This window comes from Porites lutea, chromosome 4, assembly GCF_958299795.1.
Source record: "Porites lutea chromosome 4, jaPorLute2.1, whole genome shotgun sequence".
Classification (NCBI taxonomy): domain Eukaryota; kingdom Metazoa; phylum Cnidaria; class Anthozoa; order Scleractinia; family Poritidae; genus Porites; species Porites lutea.
Genome location: NC_133204.1, coordinates 30022483 through 30049304, shown reverse-complemented (window position 1 = coordinate 30049304; position 26822 = coordinate 30022483). Strand labels below are relative to the sequence as shown.

Here is a 26822-nt window from a genome sequence, read left to right as displayed (position 1 = left end):
GGTAGATGAAGTCGTGAAAGTGTAGGAGCAAACGATTCTGACATAGACCCTGGGTGTGTGGGTGGGGCAGGGGGGCAGTGGTTTGATCAATGTCTTTGGATAGAGGCCTTAAACTGGGGCTCAGTGCACCGCTCATTCATGAAGGACTCAAAAGTAACCTTCCTAAAAATTATTTTGACTTTTTAATTTCATTTCTTTTTATTATTTTTAACGGTGGTATTCACAAAAAATGAAACAGCTTTAAAAACTTATAAATAACTTCAAACGTTTCTTGTTCAAATTCTGACCTGGTTTCTTGTTTGATTGGGCGATAGTGGCAAATCCTATTAAATATATAAAACATTTTCTTTGTAAAAATTACACACACACTTGGAAAAAAGACTAAAACAAGATCGAAGATCTAGATAAATCACGAGACTCCTCTCATCCAAGCCAAGAATTTGTAGCTAAATTGAAATATTTTTTCCTTCATAAAAACAGAGCTACTGAAAATCGCAACTTTAATCCTTATAAATATTCAAAGAAAGCAATAAATATCAGTTCGTCTAGTACCATATTGGCCGGTACGAATATGCCCACTTGTTTGGAGACAAGAAGGGCTCTTGCGTGATAGCAAGGACGTGTAGAGGTGTCTTGTAAGGAACATCCGGTCGCTGAAACCATTTGGTCGTTGTTGTTTCTAACGGAGCTGATCCAGGCTTAGCGTCTGGGTGAACCCTAGGGAATCGTCTATACTGGCTGTTATCTGCCCCCGGGGGACCCTGATATGAGGCCATGTAGCACGATCGGGCGTCGTTAGGTAAATTCCATGTGATCAGGTTGTTAGAGTAGTGCTGACAACGGTCAGGAAACGTTCGTCGGCCAAGACCCTGAAAAAAATTTCATAAAGTACAGACATCAGGCATACCAAACAAACAACCAAATAAGATTTACTGAGATTTTCAATTACTTTGACGAGAAAATTTTTGAAAAAATTAGAGTTGTACCGTAAGCACTAAACTGTGACACGAATTTGAACAAAATTCTATAACAGTAGTTGAAAAATAATCGCTCAAAAGAAAATGAATAAAAGAAGGTTTAAATAACACAGCTAAGACAAAAGTAGGCCCAGATGGACAAACTTGAAGATGATTAAAACGGATTGAAACTGTGGGTTTTTAAAAACTTGTCAGTTCAAGTCTAACAGTTTTTCAAAGTTCATTCTTGTTGTTAGTAACGTTGGTATAATTGGGAAGTATATTTGTTGGGCAAGCAGCTGTAATTGTGTCGTTTGCAAGTATTTTTTGATCTTCGTTTACGTTACGTTTCATAGCCCATAAGGAAGCGTCGTAATATTAACAAAATGAACTGTACAACCGTGATGCAGCCATGTTAAGAACTCTTTTACAGATCGAGTGGAAGTGTTGGTTTTTGAGGAGAGGGGAAAACCGGAGTACCTGGAGAAAAACTTCTCGGAGCAAGAGAGAGAAGCAAACATCAAACTCATCCCACATATTTAGCCATCCTGAACAAGCTATAGAACTGGTTGACGCTAGTTTAACGAAACGTACCGCTGCGTATTTCACCTAGTACTCAGCTGTACTTACATTTCCAAAATACTCTCCTTGGTCTTGAAATGTGTGTCTATTGTCGTGGGTTGAAAACGAGAATCTCTTGAATGGAACCTGTGGAGTAAGAGGTTTATTTTATCATTACATTTACCATTAAAGTATTTCTTTGTTTTGTCGCCGTGTTGTTTCCTCGGGAAAGCGAGTTTATAATTTTGTCGGAATTTGCAACGCCCGTGACTCCTACGAGAATGGCAAGCCAAGTTGATCGTCCTTTTGCTATAAGTCTATCGAGTTTCGTGTCCGCCTTCACGTCATTCAGAGTGACATTAAGGTGCATTGTGCGGACCTCCCTCTGCTATATTCGGCTATCCCTAGAATCCTACCACCCCCGGTAATCCACGCGGCTATACAACTCTGAAGACACAGACCCTCACCTACTAGGTCGCACTACACAATTATGAATTCCAACAGATCTTGTAAGCTCTACCTCAGCCGTGGAAATATCTTATTCTTCTCCACACCGCTCCTGTCAACAACACGCCTAACCTCCAATTCTCCACTCCAGCAACCGCCCAACTATACACCGCAGGCTTAACCTCGACCGCTACAACACCTGCCCTATTTATCTGGACCTCCTATACATCTGTCGCCGCCCACTGTTTCAGAGCTACAACACTGACAACCGCTCCTCGCCCTTAACCGGCCTTTAACACTAACTTCTGGATCTAAACCCCTCTCTTACACAATAAACACTGCGACATTACATGAAAAATTGCCCACATTGTGGAAAAATTGAAATAATTGAACACCTTCTTCTTGACTGCCCTAATCTACGTTCTTTCTGGACCGCTATTGATACATAGATCAATGAAATCAGTCAAAACCAAGCTCCAGTCACTCCCCATCCACAGCTCTTTGGCTATATAAGAACCAAGAACGATCAGCTAAGTAACTGCACTGTATCAATACTAAACTGGGCCATGACGTTAGCTCGTTATGCAATTTACAAATCCGCTTCCGAATATCGCCTACGATATCACTGACTCTATGATTATTTTTAAATCCGCTGTTCAGGCGCACATAACATATCAATTCAAACTTGCCAAACTCCGGCACACCATTTACTATTTTCCCTTCCGACTGGTGCATAGGCAAGGCCTTTGCCAAATTCACTAATGGAGTACTTGTAACGTTCTAAGTCTGCGCAGGGGCACCCATTGGATTTGTTTCTCAAAATATCTGTTCTTCAGCCAATTTTTTGCTGGCTGGGAAATTTGGAAAAAATAATATATCCTTGGAAGGAAAGTGTTGCTGGGAAATAGACAATCCAGGGTGTTTGAGGGGATTTGATGTCTAGAGTCTAGAAAAGCGGGTATGTGATAGAAACCTCTGTCCCCAATGAAGGGGTAAATTTTGCCCTTAGGCGACACCCAATTTCCTATCGACCCCCCTTCCCCCTACTGGAGGGCTGAATTTTGCCCTAAGACCACACTCAAACCGGACATACGTCTGCCTGTGAAACTTCCCAGTAAGTCAGGTCGCAGGTTGTAGGTGCACCTTGCTGGCTGGGAACTCTTCCAATAGTCTTGTTCGGAGTGAGGAACAGATAAATTTTTTTCCAGCAATCTTCCAAAATGCTTAAAATGGATTCATGCTTTGTTGTTGTTTTAAAGTCTTTTTCTCAAAATTTTCTGTTGGGTGCCCCTGTTTGCGAACCATAATATACCTCGAATTACTCTAAAGAACACTTTTAACGCTTTGAACGAATAGAACCTCATGTAAAAGAACACAGCTCTAGTATAATTTACCATATTTGTATATAATAAAGCTCAAATTGAGCACTTTAGAAATTAAAAACAAAACAAAAAAAAAAAGGCCCGGCGCGTAGGAAGTCGTGAGTTCGATGCGGGCGAAACATGTTTTTGTTTTTCTCTCCTTTACTTTTTTTCTTTTCGTTTAGTTTTTTTAGTTATTGTAGGTTTGTTTTGTTCCTTTATATAGCAAAACGTTTTTTATAATTCATAAATTTTCTTCCCTACTGCCTTCAGTTTCCCTTCCTTCCAACTTGTTGCCGCTGCCCCCTAGTGCTCTGCGAAGTCCTGCTATTCACGTATTTCTGGTAATAAAGTACGTGAATCGTATTTAGAGTAGGTTTCATTCTTCCTCTTAACTGGAAAACTGATTCGGACATTTCTACTTTTTAAGCTGGTTATTGTGTCAGTGCCGCCCTTCTTCTACCAGTTACTGTTTTTATATACCTCGTGTTTTGCTTCAAATCGCTTAGGTGGCGAAGCTACGTGTTTTTCTGACGGTTTCTTGTCATCAAGCCTCCTAGGCCAGCCACGTGTGCAAAACTGCAATGCAATAAAGTTAACAAAAATTTCTAGAGTTTGCAGAAGGATAACATGCTCTACATAAAAAGTATGTCTGGGTAAGGCTGTTGCAAACTTGTGCGTTCGAGTTTTCCTAGTACGGCGTCTTCACAGGCCTTCTCGGCCAATGCATTTCGGTTACCTATCCGAGACCATCCAAGACGAGCGGATATGGCTCGTTCGGAACACGTGAACCAAAAAGCACTTGCCGCGGAGAAAAATTGGCAACTTTCGCATATGGGCTTTATGCCACGTTTACTATCTCTTAACGTAATGCCATGCCATGGCTGGAGCGTTTCGTGTCACCACGAGAATGACGGGGTGTAGCCACAAGAGCCTTGGCCTGTTCCAGGCGTTCAGATCGTATGGACGACGCAAACAGATGTGAGCAGAAAAAATTGAACAGCGAGCATTTCACTTCCGAGCGAAAAATAGTTTAGCCTAGAAACTAGTCAACCTCTTTATATCAAGAAAGCTAGAGCCCTATTTGATCAGAGTGCTGAAAGGAGTAATAGTAAAGAGAGTAAGACGCTGTTCACACGAAGCCGTGCGGTCCAATTTCCGCGCCGTGCGAAAATTCTCTGAGAGGGTTCAAATGCGATAGTGTTAAATTCCTTTGGCCTATCATTGAAGATTTACCTAAATCAAATTTTTTCGTTTCTGGATTTTCTTTAAAAGCACTAAAGAATAGTTTTCCACCTACTCTTTTATGTTTTAACTCGTTTAATCCCTACCTCTTTTAGCCTGAGAAAACAGCCGACATTTGGCGACGTTACCACTGGTTTCCTTGCGGGGAAAACCAGTGTTAGCGTCGCCAAATGTGGGCTGTTTTCTCAGGCTATATCTCTTTAGTAAAATCCAACTAGTGGTCTATTATCAATGCTGCTTTCTGATCGGTTGAGCTACTACTAGGCTATATGTTATAACCATTAGTAGCGAAAAGCGCCGGCTTTGTAAACCAAAATTAAACAATGGCAACTGAATCGCGTTTTGCTAACTAAAGTTGTTTTGTCTCGATATTTTTGACCAACTAGTTGGATTTTACTCATGGCCTCTGAGTCAATAGCCGATGAGACGTTCAGCCTCATGGGCTATTTACTCAGAGCCCATTCGGGCTCGAGGAATAATTGTTAATTATTTTCTGGCTAGGAGAGTCTCTAAATATGGAATCAACGATAAATATAGCGTCATCTAACATGTCAGTTCAAAGGAGCGGTTTAGTTTTAAAATGAGCGAACGTCGTTATAGCTGAACCAGTCAGTAACTCATAAGCAGTATACTGACCCATTGATTCAGTTACTTGAAATTCGTCAGATTTCATTTTAAGGAATTCCTTTGCAACGTTTTAGGTTTAAAGACATCAATTTTGTTCATAGCTAGCCATATCTAGTAAAACCGACGGCCGATTTTTCCAAACAGGGTACTCTGTTATTGAAGTTCCAGACATCCATTCTTTGTAAACGAAAGGAGTCATCCCGCATTTTTCTTAGTTAAATTCTGGGTGTCGAGTGAATCTCTTTTTTCCCCCGTGGCCAAAGTTAAGAAAGAAGAAAATAAATAAATATGTTCATTTAAACCTAACTCTTTGCCATTTTTTGTACTGGAGACTTGAACATATGCTTTTAGTTTGTTTAAGCTGTTTTTGTTAGTTTAAGACAAAACATCTGCCCTATTGTACACATTGTGTTCCCTGCATTTTTAGAAAACAAAAACTTTTGGCTGACTTTTGTTTCAATAATTTGACGGGTGAACAGGATTTTGTTTTCGTAATTGAGCTTTGAATTAGTATGCAAATCGTTACTTGGACTGATTCAAGAAAAAATATAATGCTTTAAGAAACATATGTTTTTCCAACCTACGCAGAAAAGTCACTTCTCCTGCTGATTATCACCGTAAGAAGTTGGCAAACATTAACCATGTTTAGGGTATCACACAGAAGAAGTCTCACAAAGGTTTCTTCGCCGGTCTCACAAAATAAATGCGCCGAAATATTTTGCCCACAATTGCCACTTAAATCTTTCTTCACACTGATCCAGAGCTCATAGCCACCTGTTAAAAAAGTACCTTGTTCTTATCTATCAATGCGATCAAGCTATATTTTCTAACTTAAAAGTCATTCATCTGATGAACCGTGGCCGGCGTCTGCGTGATGCGATGTTCATTTTAAGTCTTCCGCCATAAACTTACCCAGGTTCCTTCTTTTTCCTTCGATGGAACAAATTTTCGCCCTTTTGCCATTTTGTCTAGTGTTCACTGAAGTCGTTTTGTGGCTTTACTATGTCTTACATCTCTAAAGGCAGTCGTAATTGAATTGCAACTCAAGAAGGGGTTTGTTTTGTGGAGGTGTATAATTCCTCGGTTGCTAAGACGCCTTGGTAACTAAGACTGCTGACTGCTAACGATTGCTGTCTCTTCTAATTCATCAAATATGGCGGACGAAACGAAGTGGTCTTCGTGTTAAAATATATGAAGCGATTTTCAGTTTTATCTATGGACGGCATAGGAGTAGCTCTACGGAGTGTTATTTCTCGAGTCAAAGATGCAACGGCTAAACGGCCAAGTGTAAGTCAGAGCGTCGACAAAAAACATTGTTTAATTTAATCTGAAGGTTTTATGTTACGTTTTCTCTAATTTACTGTGGCATCCTTTTTTACAGTAGTAAGCTTAGTTACGTTAGGACGGAAAGTTTACATGAATTGCACGGGCAATCTGCAGTTTTCGAGATAGTCAACAACCCGTAATTGACAGTCTTTTAAGTCTGATGTTATTTGATTTGAGCTTTGAAAGCTCAAATCAAATAACATGCGATGACCTAGTCCATTACGTAACGGACTGAAAACCCTCTCTAGAAAGATATATTATTTTGTCATTGGTATCTGTTTCATATTAGTAGATTCAAAGTTTAAATTTGAGTTTGGGAGCACTTGTGCTACCAGGTGTAAAATTTTAGGCGCACTGCGGAAAGTTTAGGCGCACGGCTGAAGATTTTAGGAGCATAGCTTAAAATGTTGGAAGCATCTATTTCAAAAAAAAAAAAGAAAAAGGAAAAAGTGTAACAGTGCGACATTTACATGTCATCTTCAGTTTGTTACTTTTATTTCAGTTCCGTGATTGATAAAACACAACCGATTTGTTACACAATAATACTGTTGTGATATTTAATACTAATTTCTCTTTTTGACAGTACAGCTATGACTAAAGAAAACATAAACTTGAAAAAAAATATTGAAACAGCCTGGTTGTGCTATTTCTACATTACTTTCACTTTCATTGCTGAAGCTACTGTTTAACATCTTTCTAGTTTGAGTACGTAAGTATGGTCAGAAGCAAATCAATCGCACTCTGCTTTGGGTCTTATGGCGCACAGGTGTGATTATACATTAATTTTTAGGCGCAGAACCAAAAATCCAGTCACATATTCGACCAGTTAGTTTTTAACTTTGAGCCCTGAAAACACCTACACTGTTTCCTTATGCACATGGCACATGGCATAGTCTTTAATTTTCCCAATGGTAGGAAACCAGGCTAGCCTGCTTGGCAGGCACAAAAAGGGAAGGGGAGAGGGAGAAAGCATTTAAAGGAAAAGGGAAGGGAGCGCCTGCTATAAGAGCAAGTGTTTTTGTATTCTGCCCACCAATTTCCAGACTAATCCGATAACATCAACTGTCAATACGTGACCAATCACAGGTAGGGAGCGCTTCTCAGCATGATGCGAACTTTATAAATTACTTTGTTTACCGGAAATTGTCCAGTTGAGAAGCTTTTTTCAAATTTTTATCATGGGTGGGTGTAGTGTTTTAGGACGCCAGAAGACACTAAGTCAATCACACAGTCGGACACAAAGTCAACATGTTTTCTTTACTTCATCCTCACTGCTTAACTTACAATTCCTGGATGCCAGTACCCAGTACACCACAATCCCTCCTTTTCTTGAGGAACAAGCTTAAACGGCTGGCAAAAGAAAAACAGCCAATGAAATAAGGAAACCGTATACTAAACACTCGCATAGCTAAATGAAACAATGTTCACTGTCCATAAGAACAAAGGAAGAATCTGTCATCTTACTTCTTCAAAGCTATCAACTTAAACAAAGTCAATGATTGTTTATAATAAATAATCTAAATGAGTTCCCTTAAAGTTTATTCAAGTACATAATCTTCCAGAGCTCTCAGGGGCTGACTAACCCTCCCAGAGCAACGCGGGGTGGCCGTGGGCACACTTTCCATAGCCTCCGACTTTTCTTGTGGGTTGGGATCCACGTGATATCTGGACTTGAAAGTTGATCAGGCCAGTCTGGGTTGTCTCGTGTACTGTAGTCACTGTCTGGAATTGCTAATGGCTTAACATGCTGCAACTCCCTGAGGGGACTGCAAAACAACCTGGTCACCATGATGACAGGTAACTGTATAAGGCTCACTTTCATATGGTGTAGACAACTTGTTCTCTTTCCTTTTTTCAAGCAGAGCTGCATCTCTTATGCCCACAGATCTTTCTTTCGCGTGGTATCTTCTATCAGCATCATCTTTGGATAGCTGTTCCTTTTCCGAATCTCTGTCTCTGACTTGTTGAAAAACCACCTTCCCCTGCTGTTCTTCATCTGCTTCTTTAAGCTTGGGTAACTTAGTTGTCAGCTTTCTCTTGAAAATCAGCTCTGCTAGGCCGACTCCAGTAGTGGAATGGTTAGTTCACTGATATGCTAGTTAAAACTTGTTGAGCTCAGCCTGCCAATGTTTGCCTTCTGCTTGGGAAACTCTCATCGCCTTTAGGAGTGACCATTCCTCATGCTCAACCATGCCATTGGCCCTGGGCCACAAAGGTGTGGTGTAGTGGTGCGCAACACCCATTTTCTCCAGGTAATTCTCCATCTCCTTAGACACAAGATTAGGACAATATTATCTGTCCCTAGACCATCAGGTACACCAAACAGAGCAAAATGGTTGTCTAGGCACTTGATGATAGTGGCACTCGTTGTACTACAAATAATATCCACTTTTATCCATCTGGAGAAATAGTCTACCACTACCAACAAATACCCTCCCCCAGGCAGTGGTCCTAGCAAGTCCAGGGCTATCTCTTGCCATGCTCTGTCAGGTAACTTTGTGGGCTTAATTGGTGGGGGTGAGACATGTTTGTTGACTAGCTGACAGTCAAAACCCTCTCTTTGTTGCTTCTTGGCGTGTCGGTTGATCCCGGGCCACCATACTTTGGACCTTAAGTGCTCTGTATGTTCACAATGCCCTGATGCCCCTCATGGGCTAGATCAAGAACTCTCTTCTGAAGTTTTTCTGGGATTACAATTCTTATTCCTTGTAACCCTACCTGGCCAAGTTAAGTTAGTTCATTGCATGCCACTGCAAAATCCTTAGGCACTTTGCTCTAGTCACCACTCTGCAAACATACTTGAACAACCTTTAGGTCTTCATCTTCTCTGGAGGCTTCCTTTATTTCCTCAGTTCTCAAGGCCACTGGTACCACTTGTAGAGTGACTTCCCGTACATATTGTTTGTCTTGAATGTACCCCTGTGATGCTTGGATTTTTTGTTAGATTGGAAAGTGCATCAGTAATGTTGTTCCTTGATGAGACAAAGCACACTCTGAGACAAGTCCCAACCAAGTTCCCTGATTGGGACTTGTCTCACTCTCCCAAATTTGGGATTTTTGTGGGTATTCTTTAAATACCCTAAAATATCCAAAAATGGGAATCCGTTGTTTTTTCCTGTGTATATAAGGCTGTAATCACAATACCCATTGTTTAATACGTGCTGATGGCTTTGATCTTGGGCCATATATGGTCTTCAAGGCTTGGTGGCCAGTCACTAGGTCAAACTCAGGCAAGCCATTCAGATACAAATCAAACCTTTCACATGCTCATACCAGATCTAAAGCTTCTTTTTCAGTTTGACTATACCTCCTCTCTACACAAGACTCCTGCTTGCATAGCACACTTTAAATCCCTTTTAATCCCTTCAATTTAAAGAAATCCTCTTCCCCCATCAAATTGCTCACTGACCCTGAATCAATCAACATTTCCTGGACAAAACCATCGATACTCACATTCATCATAGACTCACTTAAAATCGACACCATGCACACCTCCTCGAGTGCGTCCTCCATTACAGCAAATGCAAATGCTGGATTCCTTTACTTGCAACTGACATGCTCGTCCTCCTCGGAGTAACCTCCCTCTTGGTTTGTTTGTCTTCCAGCTCCTTTGTTGCCATTGCTAGTTCTTTTCTGTTGGCTGTCTCTACCACATTCCGACGGAGAGTGATTTCCTTTGCAAGAAGCGAAATGGCCATGTTTTGAACACTTAGCACACTTTCTTCCTTTTACTGGACAACACGAATCCCAAGCGAAATATCCCTTCTTCCGACAACTGAAACATGTTTTCCTGACTGGTCCTGGCCCTTTCTTCTCTTTTTCTGATGGCATTAACACTCACTTGGGCTATCATGCACTGCATTTGTTGTTTGGCTGCTTCTGAAGCTCTTGCTTTTTCGCGAACCACATCAAAAGTGATGTTTCTTGCTTCCAACAATTTCTTTTTCAGCTCCATATCGATTAACTTCTTGATTAATATTGGTCTTGCAAATTTTCATCTAATGCCGCCCACACCAAAATTACAGTGTCTTGGCTGTTGGCGAAGATGCACTAGGTATTCATACACCTGCTCCCCTTCATTTGGCACCATTTGTCTCAACATGTGTTGCTTGAATGGTATGTTTTCTTCAGCACAAAAATGGTGATCCAATTTCCTAATGCACACAGTGTATGGATCCTGATTTTCATTAGCTGGGTCAGGGTTTGCAATATCCTCGAAAATATCCTGAACTTCCATTCCCCTTCCATTCCCGCATAAAGTAGAAGCTGGGAAGTTTTCTTTTGCGTATTATCCAAACCTTTTCCTTCGGCGTAATACTCGAATGCCTGTTTCCATTTTCGTGATTTCTGAGCAACTTGAGACGATGATCCTGATAGATCAGACGGGGGCAAGACTCTCTCTGACATTTTATCCTGCACTCATCGCCAATGTTGTGTTTTAGGACACCTGAGAGGACACTAAGTCAATCACACATTCGGACACAAAGTCAACATGCTTTCTTTACTCCGTCTTCACCACTTAACTTACAATTCCCGGGTGCTAGTACCCAGTACACCACAGTGGGGGAATTTAGCAAGGCAAATTACCTTGGGTGAAGTGCTTGTCAGTGGAAAATTCACCCGTATCCGTCTCATACAACTGGGTTTTGTTGCGCACAACTTTTAACAAAGACCACAAGCACTGACCACTGAAAAGCACTCCCATGCTCTGATCCTGCCAGCTATGCTGGCCATGATAACTGGGGATAAAATTTTATTCATTCATTTGGGCTTAGAGAACCAATGTGTTATCTATTATTCAAAAACTCAGTGTAATCATGGTACAATAAAATAACACCTGAAAACAGTTTAATGGATCGATGCATGAGGGGGAGACTGATTTGTCTGGACTATATAACCTGCAATAATCTTCCTCACAGTGCTTTATGAAATTAACTATGTTGATGATTTATTGTCATTTATAATAAATTTCATCGTAATAAATTAAAAAATATCCCAGTGAAAATTTTATTTAAAAATTACCTAGTTTTAAAAAAATGATACTAGGTTTAAAATCAAATCTACCTGTCGTGAGGAAAAAAAATTACATGCAACATTGACATTACCTGCTTTGATTAAATTTAAGGAGCTTCCTAAAACTGTTCCTCGTCTTGTTGCTGTCAGCAAACTAAAGCCTTTAGAGTGTATTGTGGAAGCTTACCAGCATGGTCAACGACATTTTGGAGAAAACTATGTAAGTGGAGGACAATTCTAGAACCAATGAGAAAGCCTGTTGTATATTTCCAGTGTTTATGTTTCATAGCAAGATGGCCAATAAAAGGTTTTTAAAAAAAGACTCTGCTTATAGTTATGGAAAATTGTGATTAACCAGCTATAAAATTATGAACATCTTATTCATGTAATAATGAAACTGTCTTATTCCTATAAGTTGCATTTTATATTTCCAGGTTCAAGAACTAATAGAAAAATCTAATGACCAAAAGGTAGGCTTAAAATTTCACCTGTACCTTATTCTTGTCTTGAATTCCCATCTAGATGTGAAACTATGTTTCTGTAATTTGTAGCCAGCGATGTAATCTTCTTTCATTTCCTTATTGGTCTGTTCCCTAGTCTAGTTCTGCCCCTGCCTTTGTCATTAAACATGACTCTCTTTGTATGTGCATGGTAGCAGTTGTAGCCATTTTCTGTTAATAATGTAATCATCATTTCATATACAATATAAATATCATCAGTTTTCAGTGGGAGTATAAGGCTCATACTGAGCTTTCTTGTCCTTTGTGATCACTTCATTATTGAAGTTATTTTAAAAGATTAATCCTAATAAAATATGGTGTTTTTGTCTTTTTTTTTTAGGTGCAGGAGCTTCCAGACATAAGATGGCACTTTATTGGTCACCTTCAGAGTAACAAGTGTAATAACCTTGTAGGTAAGGTACAAATAATATGAGTGAGTAGACTACATTTTACAAGCAGTTCCTTACGCTGGTGAGTAAATCAAGTGATTGAACAGACAGTGACTACCCAAGGGAAAACTGTGGTTTCCTTCTAGGCTCGTTTGCTTGAGACTCGGCTTGATAAGATTGCCTGAAAGCTTTAATAGATCAATATGCCAATAAATTGGTGTACATGTCCGCCTTGCTTTCAATGACCTAAGAAAGCGAGCCTTACATTGTCCCAGAGTTCCTGGCGTGTATACTCAGGGTTGTCAAAAGTAGCCGGCTGCCAGAGATAATCGCCACCTACTTGGTTAACTAGTATTGGCCGGCTACTCTGCTTGGCATTTCTTTACGGATGGCGTTTTTTAAATAAAATATCCCTGGACTGGATGCTTACTTTGACAACTCAGCTGTCTACTTCAAAACTTTCTGACAACCCTGATACTAAGTGGCCTGTATAAATGGCCTGTGATACTACATTCCCGCCATACAATAGAGTAAAAGCCCAGACAAACATGGCTGGCTACTGGTCCACATAAGGTACAGAAACTAAGGTAAGTAACTAACAATGCAAATTCATGTCCAACTGACCAATGACTGTTTGTTCACTGGATCCTGTCCGGTAACACGTGGTTCGGATATTTGCTCCTGAGATATTCATTCGCGCTTCGACGAGGCCTGGAGCTACAACTACTGGCATTCAGTGGCAGAGGTGGCTGAGGTGCCTCCTCTATGCACTCTGTGGGTGGTTCCATTCTGTCCAGAGGATCTGAGAGCCCCACCTTGGGTAACCTCTTTCTCAGGACGTTCCTGCAGCCTTGGTAGCTTCCTTGCCTTAAGCTCTGCCCTGGGCTTGTGACCAGAATCTGGCCCTAGCTTTCACCTGCCTGCCTCCTTCAGAGTCTGGCAGTTTACCTTCTTGAAATGTGCCGTCTACCTTGTAACGGTGCTGCCACCTGTCCTTTTGACCACAGCTTGTGCTCCCTTTCTGTGCTGCACCTTCAGCGGCTCTCCCTCATAGGGCGGTGAGGCTTTGCTGCTGAGTTCTTGTTTCACCAGCACTGCATCCCTAACCTGTATATCTGAGGTTTTCGTGGTCTTCTTTCTGTCTGCATGCGCCTTCATTTGCATTTTCTCTAGGTCGCGCTGAAATAGATCCTCGAAATCCAGTTGTCGAGGGATAACTCCTACCGGCAACTTTGTGCGGAACTTGCAACGGGAACATCAGTTGTGCTGGGGCTAGCTTGGTGGTCCCCTGTGGCGTTACTCGATAGCAGTGTTAAGATCGGTGCACTTCTTACCTGAAGACCTACCCATATAGTCGTCATATACGGTATAGCTTCCTAAGCACCGACATAAACTGCTCTGCTTCAGCATTGGCCTGAGGGTTCTTGGGTGGCTTGTGCTCATGCTTGAAGCCCAGGTACTTGCTGAAGTTCAGGAAGTCATGTCCATTGAATAGAGGTCCATTGGCGCTGCCAGCCATAAGAATGTGTGGTCCAGCTTTGGTATAACTGCTCGGGCACTTGTGGTACTTACAAACTCTACTTCAACCCACCGTGAATGTTGCATATGACAACGAGAAGGTATTCACCTGTGTTGATAGGTCCCCAGAAGTCTATGGCCACTTCCCTCCAGGGTTCACTCGGTAGTGGTGACATCCGCAGTGGCTCACGCTCATTTGCTGGCGTCACTACCTGACATGGGTGGCAGTGCTGAATGTGGGCTTCCACCATCCAGTCCAAACCTGGAAACCAGACCCTAGTCCTAGATATCCCTTTTACTACTTTGTTGTGAAGTGACTTGAAAGACCCTCGCACAACCACTCCTCCTGCTACTGCTAGCTCTGTAGAGACTGGGTCAAACTGGGGCCTAAGGGCTTGCCGTTCTAGTGCAGTGAAGTACCCCCTCACTATCGCACCCTTAAGCTCTTTGAGTTCCGCCTCCTGACTTGTCTCCTCTAGGAGCTCATCCCATGATACTGCATCTGGCAGTGCCGCTTGCACCACTGCCCTGATGTCCTTCTCAAACAATTCTTCTTCTTCACGAACAGTGAACTCTGTCTGGTGTACTGCCCTGGAATCCTACGTTGTAAGTGGTCCCAGGTGCCTGGAGTTTCAATCTGCTTTATTAGTGTCCGCCTTTGCTTTCTTTCCAGGTACATAATTGAGCTTGTAATCAAACCCCTGCAGGCGAACTCTCATTCATTCAATTCTAAGTGGCCTAGTGACTTTGTTTCTAGCAAACAGAGGCAGTAGGGGTTTGTGGTCAGTGTCTACCTCAAACGTATCTCTGAGCCCATATAAGTAGATCTGGTTTGCGAGCATGCCCCATTCAACAGCTTTTGCTTCCTTCTCAAGCTGCGAGTATCTGGTCTCGGTATCCGTCATAGTCCTAGAGCGAGAGGTTATGGGTCTCCACCGCCTGGCATGGGGTTCATACTGCTTCAGTGTAACTGCTAAACCATGGGGTCCCGCATCTGTCCTGAGTTTGGTCTCTCAATGTGGATCAAATTATGCCATTACCGTGTCCCCTGGCAGCAGCGGTTTGGTTTGCTCAAACGCTCTCTGGCACTCAGGTGTCCACTGGATAGGTGCCCCCTGTTTGATGAGGTCTCTTAGTGGTGCGGTGATCTGCGCAAAACCCTGCATGAGGTCTGCGTTAGCTCCTGCAAAGAAAAGTAACGATTGCATCTCTGCTTAAGATTGGGGCGGGCCTGCTCCCTGCAATGCTGCCACCTTGTTAGGGTCCGGCGAAATTCCTTCACTGGAGAATACTTTGCTAAAAAATGTCATCGATCCTAGGTTAAACTGACCCTTCTTCATGTTAAGGGTCAGTCTGTGGCTCCGCCATCGTTGCAAGATATGTTTCAATCCCTGGTCATGTTCCTCCTATGTGGCACCAAAGACCAAGAGGTCATTGTAGATGCTGAAGGCATAAGGTTCGAGGGATACGACTTTGCGGACCTCCTCATTGAATATCTCCGCTGCACTGTTCACTCCAAAGTGCAGCCTCTTGAAACGTTTGAGTCCGCGATGTGTGTAAAACGTTGTCAGCTTTCTGCTCTCTTCTGCTAACTCTAGCTGCATGTAACCATTGTTCATATCCAGGTGTGAAAAGAACTTGGCTCCATTCAGCCGGGTTTCCAGTTCCCTTTGGGTGGGTATGGTGTGCCATGTCCTCTTGATGTACTTGTTAACGTCCTTCGTTTCTAGACTGACCCTAACACTTTCACCGTCCTTCTTAGGAGTGAGTATCACGTTACTGCACCAATCTTTCGGACCGTCTCCTACATCCGCTATGATGTCTAGAGTGTGCCACCTGTCCAAGATTTGATCAAACTTCTCTTTCAGGGGTATGGATACTCTTCTTTGTTTCAGAATAGCGCCTGTGTCCTTGGGCACTACATGCATCTTTACAGTCACACCTTTCAGTTTTCCTATACCAGTAAAGACATCCTCATACTCTGCGATCAAGTTTTTTATCTCTTGTCGTTCCACCTCCATTACTGGGGAAGTGGCTTTTGTTGTCTGCTCGCTGTGATACTCTATGAGGCCCATGTTTTCGGCTGCCTAACTTAGGAGTGCAGTGTTCCCTTGGCCTTTTACTACACAGACAACTTCGACAATGCTCTTTTAATTTCGGCTTAGAGAGGCGGTGAAGCAGCCTAGTAAAGGTAGCAACAGTCCTGGTCCATCTCCGGAGTAACTCCTAATGAGCGCTTCTGTGGGCTGGAGGCGGCTTGTTTCTTTAACCATTTAAACCCTAATATCAAAATTGAGATTCTCATTTACTGTCCCTATACTTTTTCAATAGACGTAGTAGGGAGAATTTGTTGAAATATCAATTAGACTCATCTTCCCTGGTCATGTCCGTAAAACTCAAGACCACTCTGTTTTATAGAGCATTGATATTACAAGGAGAAATTTGACGCTGATCACTCTTACGGTTTAAAGGGTGAAGGCTCTCAAAATGTTTCTCCGTGATGCCATGACGTCTGCTTGCATGTTTAGGTGTAACGTGACCGGGATCGTATTTACCTGCAATGTCACAGTAGGGTTCGATGACTTTTCCCCGGTTACTCGGTAAAGGTAGACCTCTTCGGTTACCTCACTTTCCTCCTCTGGGTGTCTCGCGCTTGGGTCCGGCTCACTCTCTAAAGCTCTGACTTGCCTACCAAAACGATTCGGCTTTCTGCTGGGACACACTCTAGCAAAATGATTGCTCTTTCCGCACCTGGGGCAGTTCTTACCCCAAGCAGGACCCATTTGGTGGGCTTCTTTTCCACATCCAGTGCAAGCTCTCGGGCCTGTTATTCCCCATACTGTACCGTCTTGGCCGCGTGATCTTGTTCACCTCGTTGCTGCCCTTTGCACTCTGCTGTTCACCTCCTCAGGCTGTAGAGTCGTCACCTGCCATCATCTCACTTCCCTGCTTGGCCATTTCAAACGCCTTTGCGGTTTGGCGCACCGATTTCAGATCTTTATTCTTTCGGATCAATTTGTTACGTAGCTCTCCATTTCTCGTTTTGACCACTGCGAGCATGACGATAGCGTTTTCTATAGGTATCGGGAACTCGCAGTGTAGCCCTTGTTCTCTGCATTTCGTTTGAAAGTCCGCGAACGGTACCTCAGTGGGCCAGTCGATGTTGAAGAACTTGTATAACTCTAAAGTATTGTTTCGGTTTGCCTCAAAATGGTTGTTTAGCTCTTGAATATGTGACTCGTAATTCCTAGGCTGCTCCTTAACTTTTCGATTAATTTCTGGAGTTCCTCTCTGCCCACTATCAGGAACAGATCAAGCTTATCCGTGTCACTCACTGCCATCCATCTCATTGCCCGCTCAAATCGATCTCGCCACGGCTTCCACGCTTTCGCGGATTGGCCCAGCTCTCCTTTCAGATTAATGCCGCCCTCGCTCGCCTTAACACTTGCCAGGACTCCCGCTTTACCTCTATGTGTATTGTTTTCTTCTTGTGCCCCTTCGTTTTGCATTGTATCCCGTTCTCGTCGCCAATTTAATAGATCAATATGTCAATAACTTGGTGTACATGTCCACCATGCTTTCAATGACCTTAGCAACCGAGCTTTACGTTGTCCCAGAGTTCCTAGCGTGTATACCAAGTGGCCCGTTTGAGCCGCTTGCGCTACTACCAAAGCCACTGCTTGTTCTTAAATTACAATGATCAGCGAATCCTGTTCCACTCAGAGTTATGAGCTCCTATAAATTTTATTATTATTATTCAAAATATTTCCCCTTTCTGGCCCCGGTTGTTCAAACGTTGGATAACGCTATCCAGCGGATAAATCACTATCCAGCGGATAGCGTAATTGATTTCCGTAATACTTATCGGCTGGATAGTGATTTATCCGGTGGATAGCGCTATCCAACGTTTGAACAACCGGGGCCAGATCGGTTAAAACCAAACGCATTATTTACCATAACCAGCTGCTGCTGGCCAAATTTTGAAAAAATTTTGTCATATTGAACCGAGGACGTCAAAATGACGTCAAAAGTGCGGCCTGCTTGCAGGTTATTGAACCATTGACCGAGAAAACCTGGGGATGAGGTTGAGTTGTTTTGGTAGTTAGAACAAAATGGTGGAACTGTCACGAAACATTTTACTCGTTTCACGGCGAAATATTGTCAAAAAACATCGCAACAAGACAACTCGACGGACAACATCTGCTATTTGGAGTATATCTGCAGACGTTAGCAGGCCTTAATCTCCTAAACTTCCCGATAAAGATGCATTATCTATATGAACTTACATCGACCAAGGTTTGCATGTCTTAGCTGGTTTTTAAACTTGGAATTATTTTGAAGGAATAATAGAACAATTATTGAATTCGGCTTTCGTAGGATATGAGGAATTCTGCAGATCTCGGAGGGTGTTATCCACTTCAGCCTTCGGCCTCGGTGGATAACACCCTCGTCGAGCTGCCGAATTCTTCATATCCTACTCAGCCTCAGTCAATAATTGCTGATTATTGTTATGTTAAGGCTAACTTGCTTTTCAGCTGGTTTACTTAACTGACAGAAGTACCGTGAAACGTGAAATTTTTGCGGGAGTATATTTATGCAGGTTGGCGATTTTTTGTGTTTTGCGGAAACTAATTTTTGTGATTAGGACAGACTGGTTGTCTTGCTGGGAATTAACTTTTGCAATTTTTCGAAAGTTATTGATAATAGTTTCGTTTTTTATTGAGTAGGTGGAATTGAATTACACCTTTTCAAACAATACTATGGTGTGCATTTCCTATGTAAAACCAGTAAAACAGATTACTTCTCTTTGGCATTGGATTACAATAACACCTGCGGTGGCTGATTGTTTTGTTGATCGAATTTAAGTTAGAAAATATTTAATCTGGAGTAACTGTTTGCAGAAAAATTGTTTGCGGTAATTTTTTGGGGAAAACTTATTTTTGAAAAGTTGTTAAAATTGCAAAAAATTTTATTCCACATAGTAGTAGTCTAAGTATTTGTTTAATATTTAGGTGTACCCAATCTTTTTATGGTGGAGACTGTAGACAGTGCAAAACTTGCAAGTGCACTAAGCTCTTCATGGGGTAAGCAGAACAAGCAAAATCCTCTTAATATCATGGTACAAGTTAACACCAGTGAGGAAGATAGTAAGTATGTTTATTTTTCTATTATTACTATTATTATTGTTGTTGTTGTTATTATTATTATTATTATTATTATAAATGTTATCAAGGACTCATTGTCATCTGTAAATGCTATTTGGTCAGAGGCCCAGTCTCATCTACCCAAGAACATTTACAATTTTACATCAGCTACATCAACAACTCCCTCCCTACACGTAAGATTATGGCAAGATGGGGATTATCACAAATTTCTGATTGCTCCTTTTGCCTTAATCCTGAATCACTCCTTCATGTTGTCGCTGGTTGTCAACAGTACTTTGATCGCTTTACCTGGAGAGTCGAGACACGACTCAATCCTTAACTTCATTGCCAAGTCACTTCAACCTGTAATTAATGTTCACTCTTCACTCTATGCAGATGTTAATGGTTTTCTGAATCCCTCAATAATGACTGGTGAAAATTATCGTCCAGATCTTCTTTTCCTAATCCAGTCCAAGTGCCTATATGTTCTAGAATTAACAGTTGGTTTCGAGTCTCACCTTAACAGCAATGCAGTGCGTAAGAAAGAAAAATATCTGAACTTGATCAACGAAATGAGTAGAAATTACAGATGTGTGAGATTTGTAAATCTCTCCATGAGTTCCATTGGCGTTTTCTCCGATGAATGCTCCACGTTCTTAGACATGATGAATGACATTGGCATTGATAAAAAGCAGCAACGTTATATAATGAAGAAAATGATAAATATAGCCATTAGAGCAACATATTACATCTTTTGTTGTAGAAATAGGAACTGGGATAGCCCAGACTTGATTTTTTTTTATTTTGGTTTTATTTTGTTTTGTTTTTGTTTTCTTTTTAATAATCCAATCTCAACCAGCATTTGTAAATTGCCTATACATAGCGAGATTTACAATTGTACATTCAAAAACACAAATAAAGTTTCCATCATTATTATTATTATCTTTACTAATCACATCTTCTGGATGGTTTGCTGGAGTCTTTCTTTGAAATAAATTCACTGCCCATGACCTCAGCCATCTAAGACTTAGCAAACGATTCTGGCTGTTCCCAAGCTCTCTGTAATGACTCTGAATGACATGTGACATCAAGCTCAATAGAGATCAAACTTACAATAACATGGGAAGCAAATTTCAGGAATCTAACAAGTGAGTCCCTAACATTCAAGATCTTGGGAATTGAATGAATGAAGACACTCAGCAAGACATTAATAAGTGAGAGCGTTTGTCGGTGACACTGGGCATCAGTTAAGAAGGCGTCTTCAGCTGCAGCTATTTTGAGTTCATCTATGAAACCTCTAATTCAAAATGACATGAGGTTTACTTGGTTGATATTCTCAAACGGTGTTACAATCTTGGACAAAAACGTCAAAAAAAAAATGCATGTTGAGTGTGTAATAAACACTATTATCTTGAAATCTCAACAGGATTTATTTATGAACTAACAAAAACTTGATGTACAAAGTCAGCCATTTGGCAAGAGCACATAGTAAAGCGAAAAGACACACTGCGCATGTCCCTAGTGTTACTTAGCAACCATGAAATATTACAGCGCAATATTAACACATATCCCCTTTTTTGAAGAAAACGGGTACTACAAAATGAACTGGTTGAATACGATGCTTAAGAATGTTCTGAAATCTAACAAAATAGAGCCCCTTAGCATAAGTTGTCCCATGGTAAAGACAAAAGTTCAGTGTTCAACGTTCACAGTTAACAAAATCAACTCTACTAAATGTCCTTTCTATAACGAATAGGTTTTCTAACAAGTCTACCACTTGAGGTTCTCTGTTCTGGAATCGCGTTCTTATCTCTTGTGTAAGGACTTGTGTTGCTGCTTTCAGGAACGTTGGTATCCTCCACCTGGACAACCTTGGGAGTAGGCTCACCGTTGATATCCGGAATTTGGGAGGCTTCCCCTGATGTGTCATGATGAGTGGGTGTAGGGACCTTTCCAAGATGCCTACGATTCCTTCGAAACCTTTGACCACAAGTGCCTATGATGTATGACCTGGGACTTTGGTCTTCACTAACGACCGTAGCTTTCGTGGTCCACTGCTTCTCATTATCCAGTTTGGCTCTAACCCAGTCTCCTTGCTGTAGCTTTGGTAATTCTCTCGAGCCTTTCCTTTGTCAAAGGATTCCTTGTAACCCCTTTTCGCTTTAATATTAGCTCTTTTGACTGCTGTAATGGTTTGAACGTTTTGGCTCTAAAACTTTGCTCAGTGTTGGGAGGGTAGTACGTATCAGTCTTCCCATGATCAGCTCTGGTGGTGTCTTTCCAGTTGCTGGGATTGGGGTTGCACGATAGGCCATAAGAGCAACGAATGGATCCTCCTGTTTCAGAATCCGCTCATCGATTCGCACGCCACCTTCTGCAGCACCTTTTGCCTGGGAATGATGCGGGCTTGATGTAGTGTGCTTGAATCCATATTTTGTTTTGAACTCATCAAACTGTAGTGACTTGAAATGTTTACCATTGTCACTTATTAGTTCCTTCGGAATTCCCCATCTTGCAAATACTGACTTCAGCTTTTGGATGACAACTCGGCTTGTTGTCTCAATTAGGCTTAAGGCTCAACTAGGCTTAATATCTCGATGAACCTTGGCTAGCTCAAACAAATCGGTAGACACCTTCTGCCAGGGCCTGTCAGGTAGGTCTGTGGTCATCTTTGTTTCCTTTCTTTGTGGTGGTCGTTTTTCTGACAGAATTGGCATGACTCCACCTTTGTCTTGATCTCTTTAAGAAATACCCGGACACCGCAGGGAAAGGTTATCACGTTCACGGCACTCGTTATACACTTTATACCCTGGTGACCTGTGTGAAGACGCTCCGTATCTCCTCTCTCATGTCTGCAGGGATCACTATGCGATCATCATATGTTAATAAACCATTGCTCATTGACAAGTGTCCACAAGAATCAAAGAACTCTCGTATCTGGAGGGGACTTCTTCCACATATGTTGGCCACCCTTCTAATGTGAACTCCATCATTTTCAGGAGCTGGAAAGCCTTCTCTGATTCTCTTAAGCTGATCACCTGTGGCTGGTCATGTAGATTCAACCAAGTCTACAAATGCCTGAACGTTTTCTACTATGTTGGGTTCCTGTTCTAACTTACAAGGGCCTCCGAACAGAGTATCTGTCACCACCATGTGCTTGCCAGGTACATGTTCTGCTCGAGGATTGACCTGCATAAGGCACATCAGAAGCCTCTGGAATCTTAGTGGTGTTTTATCAAGATCTCTGTGGTTGATTAGTGGTACCAGAGGTTTGTGATCTGTCAAGAAATGGCACTAATATCCGCACCGGTATGAATTTTGAACACCACAGGTTTACGCCTGATCTTAAGCTGGACCTTCTATTTATCATCCTGATCCGAATCACTTGACAACGCACCTAAGAACCAACGACCAACACGGCTATCATTTGAAGCACTGCCACTATCGCTATTCACCTCACTCACAGACATGGACCAACAAACGGCTGCAACGTGGCCCACCTTTTGACATTTCAAACATCGTTTATCTTTTGCTAAACAGTGTTCAGGCTTTGAGTGATGAAGACCGCATCTACCACGCTTCTTCTGACCTTGCTTTTGGGATGGATCCTCTTTATTTCCTTTTCCCTTTTTCCAACGTGGATTAGTCGGCTTCTTCTTACTGTGCACCTCTTCTACACCCTTTGATGCGAGGGAATTCTGATCTGTAATCTCGCTGATACTTGACCATTTCTGACTGGCGAGCTATTTGAATCGCGACTTCCAGCGTTAAATCCGACTTTAAATGCAATTTCTGCGACACAGCTTTCTCCAGAATTCCAATGACAATTTTGTCCCGTATTTGTTGATCACGACTGTCCCCAAAATCGCAGTGTTCGGTTAATTCGTAAAGACTTCGTACGAACGGTTCGACTGTCTCTCCTTGCTTTTGGATCCTTTGGTGAAAATGTGCCCTCTCGTGAATTATGTTTCCTTTCGACACGAAATGCTCATCAAACTTTGCTAAAATCACGTCGAATTGTGCATCATCTCTATCAGCTAAGGTAAAAGACTTGTACACGTGTTCTGCTTTTCTTCCCATTGTGTAAATGAGAGCACTGACTTGCACGGCGCCTTCCTCTTTGTGAACTTTCGTCGCGAGTCGAAATCGCAGGAAATTCTGCTTCCAATCTGGCCAGTCGAGCGGTTTGGAAGGATCAAATTTCTCTGGAGGGCTTAATTTCAGCGTTTTACTTGTTTAACCGCTGCCACCATGTCTTGACATTTCAACGGGATTTATTTATGAACAAACAAACTTGAAGTACAAAGTCAGCCATTTGGTAAGAGCACATGGTAAAGCGAAAAGACATACTGCGCATGTCCGTAGTGTTACTTAGCAACCATGAAATATTACTGCGCAATATCAACAGCAGTATTAAAGCACGATTGATTTAACATAATCCCCCCACCCTTTCCCCCAATAAACAATGATGAAGTCCAGCCAGATTGCTTTTGTGCCCGAATGAACTATTTTGGTTAGGGTGGGGTAGGGGGAGGGGGTTACTCTGGTGCCAAATCTGCATGGTTGTCCTGTGTTGTTGTTATCAATAGTTATACTTACAGTGTTCTTACCACACCGCGGCATTGCGGCATTTGCGCACTTTTACAGAGAATGCCGCACGCCCAAGGAGTCACATGGGCGCAAACAGGAAAAACCTATTACAAAACGCACATAAACGTACGTACACACACGTACATTTCCTTATAAGCCAATAGTTACTTGGTTATGGCTTCTTTACTCTAACTCAGAGCCGTATGACGTTGAGTTAACTGTATGTAAAAATTGGATATTTTATTATCTAAGAAAGTGCGAGGTATTTACTCTAACTCAGACCTGTGAGGTAAAAGTTGAGTTAACTGTATCTAAAAATTGTGACCCGCTTTTCTCCCTCATGACCCCCTTTATCTGCTCCATGGGTCGTGTGGACCCCAAGGTGGAAAATCCTGGTAAGAACACTGTACTTACCCTAATAATATTTTGATAGGTAAACATGGCTGTTCAAGCGATCACTGTGTGGAACTTGTTGAACATGTCATCAATCACTGTCCACATTTGAAATTCAGCGGATTAATGACAATTGGTGAAATGAACTATGACTGGAGTCAAGGGGGCAATCCTGACTTCATTGTGAGTAAGGATTTGCTTATTTTATTGTGAAGGCATTTACACCTTAAATGTTCAATCTTTAGGTCTTGCAGTCCGCTTTTCGAAAGTCCCGGTAACTTTTCTAGCCCGAAATAAAACGCTTTTAAAATCAAAATGTGTAGTTCCAGAAAATATCCATACCCTCCACCCCCCACGGAGGGAAACGGAAATTCGGAGGGGAGGGGGAGTCCAAAATGAGGCAATTTTCGAGGGGGTGGGGATAGCCTCTCGAGCTCTTTTTTCCGGGGGGTCCGAGTAAGATTGGTGAGTTATTTAAAACTAACAGCGTTCTCTTGAGCACGCTATCAGTTACCTTACTGTTTGTCGGTGTTTCAAAGCAAAAACTATTGTTTTCATCGATGATCCTTTATTTGTGGTCAGCTGAGTGCTTTTTTCATGGCTTGTACGATAGTTCATGTAACACGATTGTCGTTCGCTCCTTAATAAACTTGGTTGCTTTGTTGCTCTGTTGCTTTGTTATACAATATATTGTGGTATTCACATGCCTCGTATCCAGACGTCTCTCTCTCCCTTTCGGTTCATCGCCAGTCGCTCGCCTCTACCTGGCGAAAAACTGAGCGCCTGAGGAAGAGGCTGGATATTCACTACACTGTGGCCATGTTCCATATTTTTCACGCTTTATCGCAGAAACAATCGTCTTTTGCATAAAAGTATGGTGCAACGGCATTTTTGAGGGAAATATTCTTTCCAGCGGGCACCAAACCAAGTTCGAAAATTACTGAAATTCCAGGAGTTAGGGGGATATGACAAGCACCCCCTGGAACGGAAATTCCAGGGTGGTGGGGGGTGTAAAATAAAAGTGCCCTCCGTCGGGGAGGAATGGGATATTTTCTGAAACTACACAATCTACAGAACTGAAAGTGAGATCTTAGCTGACAAAGCATTCACTTCTGTTATGTTAACTGGTTGTTTTATCATGTTATTTGAACAACTATTGAAAGCTCTGTCTTGGATGTAATCAACAGCAGCTTTCCGGGCCCATTAATTATCGGGACTTTCAGAAACAGGCTTCTGGTTCAAGGCTTGCTGTCATGTTGTTTCCTTACATAAGAAACGTTTTTGTGTGCTGAGATAGTAAATGCAGTAAATACGGAACTACATGTAAATCCTGTGATATGCGAGTGTGGACATTAGAAAGATGTGAATTGTTTGTTGGCTGGTTTTTCTTCAGCAGAAATTCAAAAGATGAATGTGCACATGACCATATACCTGAACTTCCCGTTGGAAGGCATTAAAACCACAGCCAGGTTGCTGTACATGGCACACGGAAGAGAAGGGAATGGGAATTGCCATTACTTATGTGCAACTACTGTAACTCTGTTTCGCTTGTCTTGTTTGTTTGTTTGTAGTGCTTAGTGCAGTGCAGGAAAGATGTCTGTGAAAGACTAGGCCTCAGTGAGGAAAATGTGGAGCTGAGTATGGGAATGTCAAGTGATTTTGACAAAGCGGTAAGTACCCTAATCCATGGCTGGTACAACTAGCTGGTACTGTAGTTATTTGATTTACGTGTTGCTATTAACACCATAGTGCCACAGAAGTACGCATAATGCTCAAGAAACCTTGCCCTGCCCTGCATTCAGGGGTATCTACATTGGGGATGCCTGACCATGGATTATCATTGATTTATTGATCTTGGTACCAGTTGTCGAAAGTCCCGTCTATGCGACAACTGCGACAAGGGTCTCAAGAAAGGAATTGCTAGCCCAAAGACGTTCCTTCCTTAGGTCTTTCTTCAAAGTATTATCTGAAGCCTCATCTTAACGTGTTGCTTTGAAACTAACATTACGCGGAACTCACGCTATTCAAAGCAAGTTTGCCTTGGGCCGGTGAAACGTACATGTACAGATTTTGTTTCAAAAAGTAGAACCACCCTCTACATTCTGCAACAGCTTTTCGCAACCCACAACAACCTGATTTGTTGCTAGACAAGTTTCATTCGTGAGTGGTAAAACGCGAAACATCTTTTTTCACTCAACAAGTTGCACCTTTTTGTTTCCCGTTTTAACGTACCTTAAAAAGAAACGATTTTTAATGTCTTACAGATTTTAATGGGAAGTACAAATGTGCGAGTAGGCAGTACAATATTCGGTGCCAGACAACCTAAACAACCAAGCAGTGCCAATGCTGCGGGGGGAATTCCTCAGCAATCCCCGCGGGAAACAATGGTATCCGGTGGGACCTCTCAATCAAAAACGTCCCAAGGAACAAACCCAGCGGAACAAGACACTTTTCCTCCGGAGAGTTTCAATGTGCACCAGCGGTGACAATGTGTGTGACAAAAATTCTGGTTTCGCAGGCTGCGAGTGTATGGGAAAGCGATATCGCGAGCATTACATCATTTGTTGCCCTAATCAAGGATGCTGGTGTAGCATAGACTCTATGCCAAGGAAACTTAACTAACTAAATTAACGCCTCTGCAAGTTTGTCATGGGTAATTCGAGCAACGTAATGAAATATGTGCTTGAATAGTCCATAATAACAAGAAGTCCTTGATGAAGAATTCTTTGGATTGCGGTGTTAAAGAGACGTG

At 42.0% G+C, this 26822-nt stretch overlaps 2 protein-coding genes across 3 annotated transcripts; one reads left to right on the top strand and one right to left on the bottom strand.

Moving 5' to 3' along the window:
* Positions 1–169: 169 nt before the first annotated feature.
* Positions 170–6271, bottom strand: LOC140933262 (testis-expressed protein 36-like). The gene is made up of 4 exons (XM_073382788.1): positions 6110–6271; positions 3809–3904; positions 1587–1664; positions 170–869 (listed from the first exon to the last, which is right to left on the bottom strand). Exons 1-4 carry the CDS (start codon positions 6158–6160, stop codon positions 546–548), a joined length of 549 nt encoding a protein of 182 aa, XP_073238889.1. The 5' UTR covers positions 6161–6271; the 3' UTR covers positions 170–545.
* An 80-nt stretch (positions 6272–6351) lies between these two features.
* Positions 6352–26571, top strand: LOC140933260 (pyridoxal phosphate homeostasis protein-like). 2 transcript variants are annotated; one of them, XM_073382785.1, is made up of 8 exons: positions 6356–6484; positions 11649–11756; positions 11971–12006; positions 12377–12449; positions 18956–19090; positions 24111–24253; positions 25642–25740; positions 26335–26571. In XM_073382785.1, the coding sequence occupies exons 1-8, from the start codon at positions 6389–6391 to the stop codon at positions 26554–26556; spliced, it is 912 nt and encodes a 303-aa protein (XP_073238886.1). In that variant the 5' UTR covers positions 6356–6388; the 3' UTR covers positions 26557–26571. The 2 variants fall into 2 exon arrangements, with proteins under 2 accessions (XP_073238887.1, XP_073238886.1); XM_073382786.1 differs by lacking the exon at positions 11649–11756 and having other exon boundaries at positions 6352–6484.
* The last annotated feature ends 251 nt before the right edge of the window (positions 26572–26822 follow it).